A 19,629-nucleotide genomic window follows, 5' to 3' on the forward strand; every position below is an offset into this window, starting at 1 on the left:
CATATTCATATTATATTTATATATATATACACACACATATATACATACATATATGATATATATATATATTATGATGTATGTATATATGTGTATGTATATATATATATATATAATATATATATATATATATATATATATATATATATATATATATATATATATATATATATATATATATATATATATATAATATATATATATATATATATATATATATATATATATATATATATATATATATATATATATATATATATATATACATACATATATACATATTTAAACATATGTATGTGTGTATGTATGCATTATGTATCTATAGATACCTACATACACGCACATTCACATACATGCATACATACATACATACATACATACATACATACATACATACATACATACACGTATTACAAAATATACATATTTCTGCATGTTGAGGCAAAACCCGTTAGGCGGTAGTGGTGGAAGTTTTCTTAGCAAAGATTGCAGTAATAATTAATGCATCATTTATATTAGAGGTTAGTCCTGACTAACCGCAGACAGCCGTTTCTCATTTAGCAGACGTTATTTCTCCGAACAAGTTTGTTACTGAACATCTTTCAGCACTTTGTAAAGTCTTTGTTGATTATATAACGGAGAAGAGAGAAAACTTATGGTGAGGAACGCGACATCTTTTCCTTCATTTTATTCCATTTTGTTTTGTTTTTTCTTAACACAAACACACTTTCTGAACTGCTTCAGTACTTATTTATTGGGGGTAGATGTATGTATGTATGTATGTATGTATGTATGTATGTATGTATGTATGTACGTATGTATGTATGTATGTACGTGTGTGTGTACATTTGTTTGTAAGTATGAATATATTTTTATGTGTGCATATATTCTTCTTCAATTCTTCTACTTGTTTCAGTCATTTGACTGCGGCCATGCTGGAGCACCGCCTTTAGTCGAGCAAATCGACCCCAGCACTTATTCTTTGTAAGCCTAGCACTTTTTCTATCGGGTTCTTTTGCCGAACCGCTAAGTTACGGGGACGTAAACACACCACCATCGGTTGTCAAGCGATGTTGAGGGGACAAACACAGACGCACAAACATATACACACACATACATATATATATACATATTTACAACAGGCTTCTTTCAGTTTCCGTCTACCAAATCCACTCACAAGGCTTTGGTTGGCCCGAGGCTATAGTAGAAGAGGCTTGCCCAAGGTGCCACGCAGTGGGAATGAACTCGGAACCATGTGGTTGGTAAGCAAGCTACTTACCACACAGCCATTCCTATCTATCTATCTATATATATATATATATATATATATATATATATATATATATTATTATTATTATTATTATTATTATTATTATTATTATCATTATTTATGCGCCCTTTTAAAGCCTATCCAGGCTCATGGGCCAGGTTTTCTGGTTTCTATGGCGTGTGTTTATTTAAATAGTTAATAACATAATTTTTTTTTAAATACATATGTGTGAGTGAGTGTTCGTGTGTATGTATGTATTTATGTATGTGTGCATCTATGTGTGTATAACCTTATACACAAGCACATCTTTTTCTTTTTAAAGCGCTTTAATTTATATATGCTTGGTGTTAGTCTCTTTACAGCATACGCATATAATTCTATACATATACACGCACACGCATATACACGCACACATACATATGCATACATACATATATACATATGTATACATATGCATGTATATGTGTGTATATATATATATATATAATATTAGGGATAAAAATCCAAATTTACAGGTAAAAACTCCATTAAATTCAATTTATTAAAAATTATAATTAAATGAAGTTTCACAGTATATAATATATAAATATATAGTTTAGAGAAAAGAACCAAAGTTCATGAACTCATCCATGAAAATCCACAGTCACATATAGAAAAACTTAATAAGTAAATACACTAAAAAGAACTATAATAAAATACAAAGTAATAATCATTAAAATAATAAAATAATAATCATTAAAATAATATATATATATATACAATATATAATATATACTTTTACTTAAGTATATATATATATATATATATATATATATATATATATATATATATATATATATATATATATATATATATATATATATATATATATATATATATATACATACATATATATATATATACTTATAACTAAGTATATACATACATTCAAACATACATAAAACACGCATATGTATATGTATATATATATAATACATACGTTCATGGGTATAGCACACACATACACACACACCTTTTCCTTTTCAAATAACCCCAATTGTTTTGATTTATATATGCATAGTGTCATTTCCTTTGCAAAATACGTTTATATATTCACGTATGTATATATAATTATATGCGCGCGCGTGTGTGTGTGTCTGTGCCTGCGCGTGCGTGCGCGTATGGCCAAATACAGTATATTCAAATACAGGTATGATAAATATCTTGCAACATAAATTCTTGATTTATTAAAAGGATTCTCATAATTACCAAATGGCAATTAAGACCTTGAGAAAGGGAAATAATCTCACGAATCAAGAATTCTCCAAAACTGATGTGCCAAACAGGAAAAGAGCAGGCTTATTGTCTGGGGACAAGTAGAAAGTCGTGAACACATGTTTCTGCATCAATAAGTGTCATTAGCACGACAATTGTTCAACCCTATCGCCTGCAGTCAAGGGACATAAACGTACAAAAAGAGAAGAGTATATTTATGGCATGGATAATTTGCATAATTTAAGCAAAAAATTGAGTCAAGGGAAATAACTCAGAGTAGCTTGTAAAATGTATTTGAACAACATAGACAATTCTAGGTGTATCAAATACGACTCTGCCAGCTCACCGCCATTTTTTTTTTTTTTTACTCTAGGCACAAGGCCCGAAATTTCTGGACAGTGGTGGGGGGGTGCCAGTCGATTAGATCGACCCCAGTACGCAACTGGTACTTAATTTATCGACCCCGAGAGGATGAAAGGCAAAGTCGACCTCGGCGAAATTTGAACTCAGAACGTAGCGACGGACGAAATACCGCTAAGCATTTCGCCCGGCGTGCTAACGACTCTGCCAGCTCGTCGCCTTTTGATTAGAAAGGATAAAATAAATAAATAAATAAATAAATAAATAAAGATTATATACATGTGCAAGCATGGTTGTATGGTTAAGAAGCACACTTAGCAACCACCTGGTTTCGGGTTCGGGCCAACTGTGCAGCACGTTGAGCAAGTATCTTCTAGTATAACCCTGGGCTGATCAATGCATTGTGAGTGGATTTGGTAGACGGAAACTGAATGAAGCCTATCATACACATATATATATATATATATATATATATATATATATATATATATATATATATATATATATGTATGTATGTATGTATGTATATGTTTGTGTATCTGTCTTTGTACCCCCACCATCACCCGACAACCGATGTTGGTGTGTTTACGTCCCCGTGACTTAGCAGTTCAGCAAAAGAGAGCGATAGAATAGGTACTAGGCTTACAAAGAATAAATCCTGGTGGGTGGTCGATTTGCTCGACTAAAGGTGGTGCTCCAGTATGGTCACAGTCAAATGAGTGAAACAAGTAAAAGAATAAAAGAAAATACATTCATACATTACACACACAGATATTTATTTATTTATTTATTTATGTGTTTCAGCCAAGTGGCTGCGGTCATGCTGGTGCACCACCGTAATTCCAAACACTGAAACAAATATAAAAAGGAAACTAACAGCGATATGGATTGGAAACCAGAACGCAAAAGGACGCGACTTAAAACTCATAAATCGTTATATAGGGGATGCTAACATCATAAATTCTAACATCATAAATGCTAACATCACAAAGAAATATTGATTTCTTACATTGACACGAGACCACATATACAGAGTCGATCAAATCAAATCAGTACTTAAATGGTACATTATTTTATCGACCTCGGTAGGTGAAAAGTTGATCTCGACAAGATTTGAGTTCAGTAGGTCAAGGGACGTAATTTATATAACTTAAAACTTGCAATATATTTTACCTGGTTCAAAAGAATACTAGTTACCGCACCCCACCCTATTCTAAGTTGCTTCCCTACCGTATGAAATCGATTTCAAATTAACCCACCCCACTAAATGATGATGATGATGATGATGATGATGATGATGATGATGATGATGATGATGATGATGATGATAGAGCAAAAATGTGGTTCGAACATAAACCCGAAGGCATCATCGAAAATGATAATGCAAAGATCCTATGGGATTTTATGATTCAGTGCAACCATGAAATAGAGAGAATAGGAAACCAGACATAGTGTTAATTGAGAAAGAAAAAAAATGATGTTGGATCATAGTTATAGCATTCCCAGCTGACAACAAGGTATGCGATAAGGAAGAAAGAAAAGTCGATAGATATGACAGGTTAGCTTGGGAAGTTAAGCAGTTGTGGTTACTGAAAAAGGTGGTAGTAGTACCAATAATTGTCAGAGCCCTGGGAACAGTGAGTAAAAGCTCTTGAGAAGTACATGGAACAAATAGAGGCTGCAATAAGAGAGCAGCACTTGCAGAAAACAGCACTGCTTGGAACCGCTCGAATGCTCCGGATGGTGCTCGAAAAATCAGGGGTGTTACTTTAGTTCACAGGTAGTGAACATCTGGCACCATAGTACATAATAATAATAATAATAATAATAATAATAATAATAATAATAATAATAATAATAATAATAATAATGATGATGATGATGATGATGATGATGATGATGATGATGATGATGATGATAATACCTTTTTTATTCGTCACCTGGGTAACGAACGCTTGGGGAAGGATTTGAGGTGGGCTATATGAAATCATAGGAATGTAGGATGAAATCGATTCCAGATTACCCCCTACCCAACAGTAATTTGAGATTGATTTCGTCCTACCCACCCATTCTCCGGTAATCAAAGCGCAATTTCATGTTGCTGGGAGGTTGAGCTAAACGGGTGGTAATCTGAAATCGTTACAGCAGCGCTCTACACATTCTGTTATCTAACAAATATATTGATGAATGATCCGTTTAAAATAACAATTATATCTATTTAATCTCCTTTAACCCTACTTTTTTTTCCTTCGTTTTAATATTTCTTTTTTTTTTTTCTTTTTGCTTCTTTTGCTGCACAAAAAAAAACGCAACTTTTGCTGAAAATGAAAATAGACTGACTGGCTCGAACCATCTTCGGAATTTTCCTGTACATCTTCAATTTCGTTACCAACTTCATCGTAGTTTATAACAGAAGATACAAAATAACAGGCCTACCATAAAGGATAAAAGATGAGCCGGTATGGCATTTCTTCTTTTCCATTCAATTTCTTTTATCATTTTTCTCGATAGATTTTCTGTACATAAATTCCCTCTATACACTCTATTTGCAGAAAAAAATAAAGGGGAAGGATTTCCTGACGGACCGTTTTACGATTAGTTAATCAATCACAGCGTTCAATATCTCATCGCGTTCGGCTTAACGGCCGGCCCTTAATGTTGTTTTCACTGCTTAATTTTTACTGTCTTGGAACCCTCCGCTTAAGAGCTTAATCCAATTCGCGGGAAGAGCTATTCTAAGAGCGCGTTCTGCCTCATCTTCGAAACGCCTAGTTTAGAATAGAGGCAGCTGATGAAGGAAAAGTTCCATATGTGGCTCGTCTGTTTTCCTATGTGTTCATTCTGTTGTCCGTAAAATAAGTCCGTCTTTTTGTGCTTTGTTTATGTTCTCGTTTCTTTTTTGACGTCCTGTACCCAGATATGCATCTATATATACATGTAGATGTAGGTATGTACATATATGTATATATACATGCATATGCTCATATATCATTTGTATTATATATATATATATATATATATATATATATATATATATATATACGACGGGATTCTTTCATTTTCCGTCTACAAAATCCACTCACAAGGCTTTGGTCGGCCCAAGGCTATAGTAGAAGACACATGCCCAAGGTGCCACGTCGTGGGAGTGCATCCGGAACCATGTGGTTGGGAAGCAAGCTTCTTATCCCACAGTCACGTATATACATACATACATACATACATAATGTACCGTTTTTCTTCCTCTTTTTCATATAAAATACTTTGACGCAGTCATGTTCTGACATGTTTCCCTTTCCCTCTCTCCGTTCCCTCCTTCTCTCTCTCTCTCTCTCTCTCTCTCGTCATCTTCCTTTTCTTTCCCCAGCTCTCTCTCTCTCTCTATATATATATACTTTACTTTCTCTCCCTCTCTTCACAATGCGATAAACGATTCTTAACAAATTACTGCACAACAGGAACACGGCTTTCGCTTCTTTCTTTCTTTTTTTCTCTGTTCTCTGTTCTACGCCCTTCCCCCGCAAAACAAGGGTGTTCAACCAAATTATTAACAATTGATTTGCAGAAATATAAATAAAAGAAAAAAAACACAACAAAAACAACAAAAAAACTATAAATAATTACACAAAAAGAGAAATCAATTAACAATAAAAACAACAACAACAATAGGAAGAGGAGAATTTCAACGCGTGCTGTGGAGCAAAACATCAACTGTTGCCGTTTTTCAGTGAGATTTTGTCTGGTTCGTTAGCTTCTGTTTTTACTTTTGGCAACGCCTATGCAAACACGCCATTTTTTCTGAGGGTTGTTCTCTCCGCACCTCATCTTCTGCTGTTTAATGCCCCTCCTTTATTTCTTTTTTTTTTCTTTTTATTTGTTTCCTTGGTGAGGCATTTACGAAAGTAAACACCGAGAAACTGATGATAATTGCCTCGTTTTGTCATGTGATAATTGTCTCACATTCAAAACGGAATGTTTGGACTTTGGATTTATTCTCATCCATGCAAGTTCACAGATATGGCTTTTCACGCCACGCTTCCACTGCCATAGGACTTAATATAATACAAAACGGATCAAGAACTGAAATGGTAGTAGGATATATGTTCGAATGGCCTTCGAAAAGGTCTGAAAAGCAACATTTTTTGTAAAAGCCTCTCTTTCGTAAAATACAGTCATGGCGGGTAGTTAGGAGATTATCCCACACACGCGCACGCACGCACAGACACATGTATATATGCGTACGTCCTACTTTAGCGCTGATATTGGTACGAACCTGAAATGTGAGGGCAGATGATAGATAGATAGATAGATAGACAGACAGACAGATAAATAGATAGATAGATAGATAGATAGATAGATAGATAGATAGATAGATAGATAGATAGACAGACAGACAGATAAATAGATAAATAGATAGATAGATAGATAGATAGATAGATAGATAGGCAGACAAATAGACTGAAACAAGTCAACGATAAGATACAGACTTAAAATTGCAATGACCAAATGATAAAATAGCTAGTATCGCTCTCTTTCTCCCTATTTTCTCTCTCCCTCTCTCTCTCTCTCTCTCTCTCTCTCTCTCTCTCACACACACACACACACACACACACACACACACAGATTCTAAGCACGGGTCATCAAACTACGACCCGCTGCCGCACTGTACCTTTTGTGTAAGTACCCGCAATGAGAGTTCATTTGCCTCTGGTATGGCAGCAGCGTTTGGAACAACTCATGTCTGTGAGCAAACGTTTTCAATAATGAAGAATGTAAAGTCAGCGCATCGAATGAGGTTGACTGATGAACATTTCAAAGCAATTCTCTTGGTTGGATGCAGCAATTCCAAAGCAAATATTGATGATGTCTTAAAAGCTAAACATCATTTTCGCAAACCCCACTAACCTTTTTTGCTGCTTAGTTTGTGAGATTTGATTATGTGCACATTGGATGTGGTATAGGTTGGTTGGTTACGACGACGAGGGTTCCAGTTGATCCGATCAACGGAACAGCTTGCTCGTGAAATTAACATACAAGTGGCTGAGCACTCCACAGACACGTGTACCCTTAACATAGTTCTCGAGGAGATTCAGCGTGACACAGAGTGTGACAAGGCTGGCCCTTTGAATTACAGGCACAACAGAAACAGGAAGAAAGAGTGAGAGAAAGTTGTGGTGGAAGAGTACAGCAGGTTTCGCCACCATCCCCTGCCGCAGCCTTGTGGAACTTTAGGTGTTTTTGCTCAATAAACACTCACAACGCCCGGTCTGGGAATCAAAACCGCGATCCTACGACCGCGAGTCCGCTGCCCTAACCACTGGGCCATTGCGCCTCCACGATGTGGTATAACTATCTTATTGTTAACGTCACCTTCTTCGAAAACTTTTTGGTAAATAAATATTTTTTGTGTATTCTCTATTGTATTGAACAAAACGGTTATGCAGCCCGCGCTCGTCATTCTCTCAGTTATCTGGCGCGCCGGGAAAAAAGTTTGGTGACCCCCTGGTCGAAGGCATTATGAAACTTCATTTATTTTTCCTGTTTTTTCTTTCTTTTCTTTCAGAATGTCTGTGTTACGAGAGCCCTCTCCTTTAGCACGATGTCGAACTGCTAGTTCCATCGTACCCGTCGACCTCAATCGAAGTTTTCCATTCATAACAGACATGTCACGGCATTTAAGTTATGGAACACCGAAAGGGTCCACCAGTTTCAAACATTACTACAATCCAGCCAGGTGAACCAAAATCTGTTTCTTCTTTTTTTTTTTTTTACTTTATATATTTCCTTGTTTATTTATTCGCTTTGTCGCTGTTTTGAAATTCTATGTATGTATTGTTTATTCTTTTTACTTGCTTCAGCCATTTGGTTGCGCCCATGCTGGGGCACCATCTTGAAGGGTATTAATCGAGCAAATCAACCCCCAGTACTCCAATAAATTTCCTATACTTCTAGAATACACAAAAATATTTTAACAATTGTTTTTTTTTTTTTTTTTTTAACAATTCCCAATAATATTTAATTCTAGAAATATAAGAGGACTTTTTAAACACTGAATGGCTATCGTATATGTGTGTGTGTGTGTGTGTGTGTGTGTGTGTGTGTGTGTGTGTGTGTGTGTGCGTGTCTGTGTTTGTTCCCCCAACATCGCTTGACAACCGATGCTGGTGTGTTTACGTCCACGTCGCTTAGCGGCTCGGCAAACGAGACTGATAGAATAAGTACTAGGCTTACAAAGAATAAGTCCTGGGGTCGATTTGCTCGACTAAAAGGTGGTGTTCCAGCATGGCCACAGTCAAATGACTGAAACAAATAAAAGAATATAAAAGGACATAAAGACGGACGAAATACCGCTAAGCATTTTGTCCGGCTTGCTAACGTTTCTGCCATCTCACCGCCTTACAATAGGGTTTTTTTTTAAAGATCCAATGGCTATGAGGGACCAGTAGGGTAAAATAAGAATCAAAAGGGGTCCATAGGTGAAAAATGGTTTGGGAACCGCCGAACTAAACCCTTTAAGATAGTGCTCCAGCATGGCCGCAGTCCAATAACTGAAACAAGTAAAAGATAAACGGTATATGTGTATGTGTGTATGTGCGCACGTGTGTGTGCGTCTGTGTGTGTTTGTATGTGTGTGTGTGTGTGTGTGTGTGTGTGTGTGTGTGTGTGTGTGTGTGTGTGTGTGTGTGTGATTTATGTAACGCACAAATCATCGCAAAGGCGTCTCAGATCCATGATCCGGCTCCAATGAACATCTTTGAAAATAGCAAACTCATTCTCTCCCGCTTCCCTTCTCTTCTTCCTTTTCTCTTACCATCTTCCTCCCACCCTTTCTCTCTCTCTCTATCTCTCTCTCTCTCTCTCTCTCCCTCTTATCATTTCCCCCCCTCCATCCATTCCCTTCTCTCTCCTTCCCTCACAGCCTCTCTCTTCTTGCTCGTTTCCCTCCTTCACTCTCACATCTCTCTTTCCCCATTCTTGTTTTCCTCTCTGTCATCCCTTCTTTCTCTTCAACTCTCTCTCTCTCTCTCTCTCTCTTATTCTCTCACTCCTTCATCCTCTATCCTCTCTCTCTCTCTCTACCTCCCTTATAAACCGAGGGGTCCGCCGCCTTTGATGCAGTCAAATCGATATTGTTTCTTATCGCCTTAAACAAAGCCGTGGTGGTGTGTGTGGAGTGTTGTTGAATTAGAGAATGTATCAAGTATTGATTGGGAAATAAATGAGTGTTGTTTAAAGTAAGATAAGGAATCTGACAACGACGTCGATAAACGAAATCAGGGAGAGATACATACCACCCCCACCCACCGCCCACCAGCTTACATACACTTGAATTAACCTGAGGGTATAGGGTATATATATATATATATATATATATATATATATATATATATATATATATATATATATATATATATATATATATATACATATATATATATATATATATATATATATACATATATATATATATATATATAGATATATATATATATATACACATATATACATACATATATATACATACATACATACATATACATACATATAAACATATACATATATGTGTATAGATGTATGTATATCTATGTGAGTGTATGTAACTGTGTATGTGCGTGCGTATAAGTATATATGTATTTCTATGTGTGTGTATATATACATACATATATATATACATGTGTGTGTATGTAACTGTGTGTGTGTGTGTGTTTATGTGTTTGCACTCAGGTCTCGGTTCGCAATATAAGCACTGATATATAACTATATTCCTATGTACATGTGTGTGTATAATAAATGCAAACATGTGCACAGACACATACATATGCATATATATACACATATACACAACCATATCAAACTAACAGCGGAAATCAAGGCAATCCAGTGTCACTATACAAAGAAGATTGACTCGGTGCAACAAATTAGCTACAGGGAGAGGCTAAGTGTAATGAAGATCTAGACCAGGGGTAGGGAAACCCCCGCCCGTAGGCGCAATTGCGCCCGTAGGCTGGTATACTCGTATGTACAAAATACAGTAAATTTTTCAATAATAAAATTTATACAATACTCGCATGCCTATTTTCGACATAGGTCGCATTTTCACTACGACTTAAAACGGTTAGACTCGAACAGAAAATCGTCTGGCAATTTCCATTTGAACGGAAATGTTGTTTTCACTATAAAACACATATTGCTAAATTTGTACCACCCAACTGAGACCCAACTACACTCTAGCTGGAAAATATAGAATACCTCATAAGTGTAAGGGACCGTGCGATGTGGAGTGATGAGAATGGGTCTTTAGTACCACTTCACACAGCCCTTACAATAAAGAGAAAATTGAACAGAACCAATAAATGCCAGATGGGAAAAGACAACCGTATGAAAATGATTAAGAGAACATGTATTGATATGTCTGTGTGTGCGTCATGTATACAGAATAATAGACAGGCCGTCCTGTGAACAAAGTGTATGTGTGTTCCTGTAAGCATAGATGTATGCACGTGTTAACATATAAGGATGACAATGAAGATGATGACAGTGAAAGAGTCTGTAACCATCGAAGTGAGAAGTAAGTTCATAGACACAAGAAAGATGAATAATACCAGTTCGTAGTCATAGTACACGGTAGTTGAAATACGAAGTTTTATTTAATTTGCTTTGCGGGAAGGACTGTTTTAACGAAGTTGCGTCTTGTCCCTACCTTCGAAACGCGGAGTAGATAAAACAGGGGGCAACTGATGAAGGGAATTTTCTTTATGTTGCCTGTCTCGTTTCTGTTTGTTTGTTTCTTTCGTTGTTCGAAAAAAGGTTCGTTTTCTATGTTTTTGTTTTTTATGTTCTCGTTTCTCATTTTGTCCACGTTTTTTTATGTCCTGTACCCATATATGCATGTATATATACATATATATGTATATATGCATATATTTATATATTATTTATACTATGTATATATATATATATATATATATATATATATATATATATATATATATATATATATATATATATATAATGCTGGAATGTTAATCCTACACATTTTTTCTCTCTGTTTTTTTTTTCATTCTCTCTCCGTTTAGTTTTTCCTCTTTATTTTCTGTCGAAAAGCGTAGGCTCGAAACGTCAAAGACTTTACCATTCTTTCCGAGCGTTAAACTAACACACCTGCTTGTTGTTCCTTCACTTGTCTTCGTCTTTTGTTTTTTTTGTACCTTTGAACTATATATATATATATATATATATATATATATATATATATATATATATATAGTTCAAAGGTACAAAAACTATACCTTTGAACTATATATATATATATATATATATATATATATATATATATATATATATATATATATATATATATATATATATATATATATATATATATATTCATTCATTTATTTATTTATGTATATACGTTATAATATTTTTAGGAATATGGTATATCCTCGTTATACATCGTCCGACTGGAATTTATCGAATAAAACTGCTTACAACGTGTCAGCAAAGGAGTGTTCAACAGCAGAGAGATTGCGAAGCGATGCTTGGAGGACAGTCAAGGATATTGACGTTCGCACAAGAAACAGACAGAAAGACGCTACGAGGAAATTATGTGAGTTGCTTCTTCTTTTCATACAAAAATCGGGCGAGAATTATCTGTTAGGCTAGAATAGCTTATGCTTCGAAATGCATGGATTTTGAATAATTTAGATGAAGTGGGACATTGAATAAAAAAAATACTGTTTAAAGCCTGTATTTCATTTTTCGTCTTTATTTTTTTTTTATCTCCTTTTTAAATCTATTTATTTGTATCAGTCGTCGACTGCGGCCATGCTGGGGCATCGTCTTTAAGAATATTTATTCGAACGAGTCCACCCTAGTGCTTATATTTTTAAAAGCCGGGTACTTTATTCTAACGGGCTCTTTTGCCGAACCGCTACGTTACGGAGTCGTAAACAGGCCAACACCGGTTGTCAAGCAGTGGTGGCGGACAACCGCAGATAGACACACACAAACACACACACACACACACACACACACACACACACACACACACACGTACACATACACACACATACGACAGGTTTCTTTCAGTTTCCGTCGACTAAATCTATTCCCAATGGCTTTGGTCAGCCCAAAACTTATAGTAGAAGACGCTTGCCCAAGATGCCCGACATGGTAGGACTGAACCCGGAACAATGTGGTTGAGATGCAAGCTTCATATCACACAGCCAAGCCTGTACCTACTTTATATATGGGGCAAGTGTCTTCTACTGTTTTAGCTACTTTAACCCACGAATTATTTGAAATGGAAGCTCGTTCTATATATGTGTTGTGTGTGTATATAGTGGGTTCCAGTTAATAAAGATTTAGGTCTAGATCAAAAGTTCTCGACCATTTTTTTTTTAATCCATGGATTCCTTTGATAACTATTTTATTCAGTTGGGCCCTCATAGCCAAGACCAAGGGTTCTCAATCTTTTTTTTTATCTATGGACCCCTTTGATTACTATTTTGTTCAAGTGGACCCTAGTTTTCTAGAAACTCCTTTCGAAATTCCTATTTTGCTTTTCACACATTAACTTGTGTAGGTTGAACAATTTAAAATATTAGAGAAACAAACCTAAATGTTTCTTGCAATAAATACCAATACATACATCTAAAGCAAAATGTTTTCAGTGGTCCTTAAAATATCATTGTGGATCTCCAATTTACTATTTTATTTTGTGGACCTCATTTGATTACTGTTTTATTCTGGTGGACCTCCATAGCCATTTGATGTTTAAAATCTAATTTTATAGAAACCTATTTCAAATTCCTATTTTGTTTTCCACACATTAACTTGTGTAGGTTGAAATATCTAAAATGTTAGACGAAAAAAACTAGCTTTTTTTTTGTTTTTTGTAATACATACAAGTACATACATGTAAATTTTTTCAGGATCCCCTAAAATACTATAATTTCCCTAATTTAGTATCTTGTTGCGTTGACCCCCCAGAAATGTTATATGCACCCCGGATGAGAACCCCTGGTTTCTTCTTCCTCTTAAAGTCTGTATTGATATTTTTAATAGTTGAACGTGTGGCTGATATTTCCTTAATGAGAGAGGAACTTGCTGATGAGATTAATCACATGCATATGGAGATCGACAATTTGAAGGTAACCTTTGACATTTACTGCTTCATGTTCTGTATTCACTTTCGTATAGTAAGTATTGTATGACCGTGAATACGTGTATGTGTGTGTGGTGTGTGTGTATGTGTGTGTGTGTGTGTGTGTGTACATACACGTATCTATTAACTCTTATATCGTTTTTCTTTTTTTTTCATAATTCTCACTTTCAGGAATATAAGAGAACTCTTGAACGTGCTTTGGAAGATTCTTCTAAACCTCTCCACATCGGTCAGGAATGCCTGATGCACCGCGAAAAACGCTACGGAATTGATATGGTCCACGACGATGTTGAAAAATCTTTGATCCGAGTAATATCAAAATACTTACTTTTCCTTAACTTTTAATGTGTAAGTGTGAGGGGCGCATGGGCGGTTCTTGAACTCTATTACTCATAAACCGGCTACCCGGTTTCTATGGCGTATAAGCGGCTGAGATCACAACATTCACTCTCAACAGGACGCCAGTTTGTTGCAGGTTTTAAGGCCATTAATTTTGAAGGAAGGGGATAAGTCGATTACATTGGACCCCAATATTTCACTGGTACGTTATTTTATCGACCACGAAGGAATGAAAGACAAAGTTGACCTCGGCGAGATTTGAACTCAGAACGTAAAAGAGCCGGAAGACATGCCACTAAATATTTTTGTCCAACGTGCTAATGATTCTGCCAGCTCATCGCCTTCTGTGTGTGTGTGTGTGTGTGTGTGTGTGTGTGTGTGTGTGTGTGTGTGTGTGTGCGTGAATGTGTGTGTGTGTGTGTGTGTTATCACTGAACTGTAAATTTGAATGAAGCGTAAACCTAAAGCGGTTGTTTGACATCTGGAATAGGATACGACACTCAAAGCCCTTTATTAACCGAACAGTGACATTAGAGGAACATCTTTTCTTGGAGTACAAGTAGAAAGATCTGTCAGCAACCCATGAGACTCATGGCTGGTTGCTGACAGATTTTTCTGCTCTGTAAGGATTTTATCTATATATATATATATATATATATATATATATATATACATAAATGACCACTAATTTAGCAATTTGGCAAAAGAGAACCGATAGAATAAGTACCAGGCATTTTTTTTTTATGGAAAAAAAATGAACTGAGGTTGAATCTGTTCGACTAAAACCCTTCAAAGCGGTGCCCCAGCATGGCCGCGTCCCAATGACTGAAACAAAGAAAAGATAATGATAGAACAGAAATGCGATAAGATATCCTTTCTTCTTTCTCTACCTGACTATTATAGTTTATTTGATGTTGTATTCCAGGAAGTCGAAATCATCAACAGATCAGCCGATAAAATGCGTTCTACCATTGCAGCAGCGAACGCACAATTAAAGTAAGCCGCCATTTTTTTTTTTTTTTTTTTTTTTTTTTTTACTATTAAAATTGCTTTTTAAAAACGAATATACAGGTATACAGGATGAATCAGAAGATTCTTGATATGAAATTTCTAATCTTCATTTTGCTATAATTTTTTTTGTTGCTGAGAATATCTGTCGAGATACTTTTATGTATGTATGCATGCATGTATGTATGTATGTATGTATATTTGTGTGTATGTATGTATGTCATTATTCAGTTTATTTCAAGATTTCTTGCCAATAGAGAAAGAACCGCTTTCTAACCTAGATTCAAGGCTCCTTCATTGTAATCTCAACATCAAAAACAGAGTATGTATGTATGTATGTATGTATGTATGTATGTATGCATGTATGTGTGTGTGTATGTACGTATTATGTATGTATGTATGTATGTATGTATGTACAAGTGCAGATTTGTATGTTTTGCTTTATGTATGTATTCTCATGCATATAGTTGCATATCTAGACATGCTCATACATATTTAAACGAAAACTTCTGGAAAGTTTTACAGATTTTTACAGTTCCAGTGAGGGAGGGAGGGAGACGAGATGTACACTAAGAAGTTCAAATGACAACGACTGATTTCAGCTGTTAGTTGGTTTGTAGTAATGCTAAAACCACTTTCGTATGACACTGTATATATGTATATCACGTGATCGACCAGATCATCGGATGTCGGTTTGCATCACTGGTCACAATGCGCTTTTGCTTTGTTTTAGCTTTCGAATGATGCCACCCCACCGACTAGGCGAGCGGGGGTTAACATTCTCCTGATCAGAAAAGTAGGCCATCACATGGTGGTTCCTCATTTGCAGCTGAGTGGACTGAAGCAATGTGAAATGAAGTGTTTTGCTCAAGAACACAACGCACCACCCGGTCTGGGAATCGAACTCACGGTCTAACGATCGTGAGTACAACACTCTAAGCACTAGCCTACACGCCTTCACATGACACAATATATACAATAGTAATGAATACTGATTTGCGAAAGGTCTACCTTAAGACGTGCATCTTTTGTCAGTCATGTAGATGAGCCAGACTTGGCTGGGAATTTGAAGAAATGCGAGATTCAGACTCAGTAAGTTGTTGTGTATTTCTGACGGCACGTTCGTATTTAAGTGCGTTTGTCTTTCATATATGGATCTTTCCGAAAGAATTCAAAAGGATGTGAATTTAAGATTCAGTTTTTGGGTCAATAAAAAAAATCTTCGTTTTCTGTCAACCAACCAATGATCTGAGATGTGATGAGGTCACAATCAGAGATATATATAAATCAGTCCAGAAGGTCACTCACGGACAGCCTAACATGTCTAGGGCAGATGAAGCCCTTCAGCTTTCTGGTTGCTCATCTAAGAGGAGGTAACTCCATACAAATCCTGCATCCTAACTTCTGGACTTGTGGTATTTGGGCTTGTTGTATCAGACCAATACAAGTTTGAAGGATGAAGGAGTGAAAGTGTCTCAGCATAAACCATACCCACTGTAATAATATTCTTCGTGTAATTTATTTAGCAAACCAAACACGAGTACCAACAACATCGCACTTTTTTCAAAAGCATTGAACCAAGAACAATATTTGGCTGTGTGTTGCTAGACTCTCCATTCGTCGAGCGAAGAGAATGTCCATATATCGACAAGCGAAACTATGAGTAGGAAAACGTAGGCATTGGGGAATGCGTAGAATTATTTTTCCTTAAGTTCGTTTAAAACGAGGAGTGAAGAATCTAACGATTCGGGTTTTTACCTTTCATCAACGTGAGCAGGAGAGTGTAAGTGATGTCGCTATTGTTGTAGGCAGTGATATTTGCGTATGTGGTTGTGTGTGTGTGTGTGTGTGTGTGTGTGTGTGTGTGTGTGTGTGTGTGCGTGTGTGCGTACGTGCGTGTGTATGTGTGTGTGTGTGTGTGTGCTTATGCGTCTGTGTGTGTGCGCGTGCACGCATGTGTATGATATTATATTTCATAAATTCGTTTCAAACTGTTTTATTTCGTTCTTTTGCGGGGGATTAGGATGAACCGTGCTGCCCTACATTCTCTTGATGTCGATATGAAAGATAAAGAGCATGCGCAGAGCATTGATGACCGAATGCATCATTTAAGAAACTCGTCGGCCGGTATCGGTTACTACCCAGGAATTGAACACGTCTCTAACACGTAAGGAATAAACAGTTTTTCTCTCTTTTTAAGTTTTCGCATCATATTGCTCTTCCTTCTTTCATTTATTTTTTTTATTTCACATATTTTTTGTTTTGTTATTTTACCTATCCGTTTTCTGCGATTATTTGGTAAGCGGTGCCGTATTTTACAATCTGTAAATAATAAGAATATTTCATAAGCATCCGCTTATATTGGGACATATATGCCCTCGACGGAAAAAATAATAGGGTTTGCCGTACGCGTGAGACTCGAACCCACACATCTGTTAGTGTATTGGTAGCACACTTGTCGCGAATACATAGCATGGGTTCGATTCCTATACGTACGGAAAACTTTACTTTTTTTTCCGTCGTGGGCTCATATGCCCCAATATTAGAATATTTACCTTAGTCAGTGCACGGTGATCGATTACAAGATTTAATGACAGGCTGAAAGGCATGTGGACAGATACATTCCTTTTTGGTAAAGCTCCCATTGACTTCTTTCGGGGTCGATTAAATAAGTACCAGTTATGCACTGGGTCGATGTAATCGACTTAATCCCTTCCTCCAAATTTGAGGCCATGTGTTTCTAGAAGAAAGGATTATTAGGATCTTTTTAAAAACAGGGGGCCACATTTTTCATTAACGAAACACTTTGAAACTTGGAACACTGGTAGAATGTGTCATATAAAACATCTTTTTCTCTTAGTCTTCTTAAAAAAAAAAGAAATCCCTAAGTTATTCCATGTTAAAGTTGTCGTATTTCTGTAATTTCAACCAATCACTGACGTCCATTCAGCCGATATACATTAAGTGCCGACTACATAAACAAACGATTCTGAAACAATTCTATCGGTGATAGGGTTAGGGTTAGGGTAAAACAGCAAATTTAAAAAGAAAAAAGCAAATAAAACGAAGAAAAAAAAGAAAATGAAAAAAGCAAATTTAAAATGAAAAAAGCAAATTTAAAATGAAAAAAGCAAATTTAAAATGAAAAAAGCCAATAAAACGAAGCTATGGCTTAATCAGCCAAAGGAGTAAATATAAACAACTGAATACTTGTCAGTGATTGGTTGAAATTATCGAAATAAGACAATTTTTTACATGAAATAAATTCGAATACAAAAATATTTTTCTGTTCTATAACACAAAATAGATAAGTATACGAAAAATGTGGCCCTCGTTTTAAAAAAGATCCGATTATTATTATTATTATTATTATTATTATTATTATTATTATTATTATTATATTGGCAAAGTCGACCTCGACGGAAGTTGAACTCGGAACGAAAAGACAGACGAAATACCGACGGGCGAAATGCTTTGCGGTATTTCGTTCTGAGTTCAAATTCCACTGAGGTCGACTTCGCTTTTCATTCTCTCGGGGTCGATAAATTAAGTACCAGTTGCGTACTGGTTCGATCTAATCGACTGGCCCCCTCCCCCAAAATTTCGGGCCTTGTGCCAAGAGTAGAAAAGATTGTTATTATTATTATTATTATTATTATTATTATTATTATTATTTACAGATTTATTTTACATATATTTTCTTTAACTTTACATTTATACGAAAGACAATCATCGACTTACTTTTCATTCTTCTTCATTTTTCTTTTTCGTTTTTTTTTCTTCTTTTTTTTTCTTTTCTATTACGTGTTTTTTTCTTTTCTTCTCTTTTCTTATTTTCTTCGTTCTTTATCTTTTGCTTGCTTCAATCATTGGACTGCGACCAAGTTGGGGACTTCGAAGGTTTTAGTTGAAATAAATCGACCCCCACCTCCGCACTTATTTTTAACGTTTGGTACTTATTCGATCGGTTCTCTTTTGCCGAACAACTGAGTTACAGAAACGTAAACAAACCAACATCGGACGTCAAACGACGATGGTGAGACAAACACAAACTCAAATACACACACACACGCATACATACATACATACATACATACATACATACATACATACATGCATACATACATACATGTATATATATATATATATATATATATATATATATATATATATATATATATATATATATGCATACATACACGCACATACACATTCACACACACATATATATACA

General features: G+C 35.7%; 1 protein-coding gene across 4 annotated transcripts in view; it reads left to right on the forward strand.

Annotated features, from left to right (window-relative positions):
- Positions 1-19,629, forward strand: part of LOC106884449 (tektin-3) — a 55,918-nt gene that overhangs the window by 33,315 nt on the left and 2,974 nt on the right. For 3 of the 4 annotated variants that reach the window (XM_089354728.1, XM_089354729.1, XM_089354730.1), the window contains exons 3-9: positions 5,216-5,340; positions 8,442-8,612; positions 12,310-12,488; positions 13,949-14,034; positions 14,220-14,357; positions 15,313-15,383; positions 17,419-17,562. In XM_089354728.1, the coding sequence (XP_089210854.1) occupies positions 5,333-5,340; positions 8,442-8,612; positions 12,310-12,488; positions 13,949-14,034; positions 14,220-14,357; positions 15,313-15,383; positions 17,419-17,562 (797 nt within the window). In that variant the 5' untranslated portion in view covers positions 5,216-5,332. Of the gene's footprint in view, positions 1-402; positions 656-5,215; positions 5,341-8,441; positions 8,613-12,309; positions 12,489-13,948; positions 14,035-14,219; positions 14,358-15,312; positions 15,384-17,418; positions 17,563-19,629 lie in introns of those variants that run through there. The other variant, XM_089354731.1, reaches the window with a different exon arrangement.

The sequence above is a fragment of the Octopus bimaculoides genome, chromosome 7 (assembly GCF_046866305.1).
Source record: "Octopus bimaculoides isolate indiv1 chromosome 7, ASM4686630v1, whole genome shotgun sequence".
Taxonomy (NCBI): Eukaryota; Metazoa; Mollusca; class Cephalopoda; order Octopoda; family Octopodidae; genus Octopus; species Octopus bimaculoides.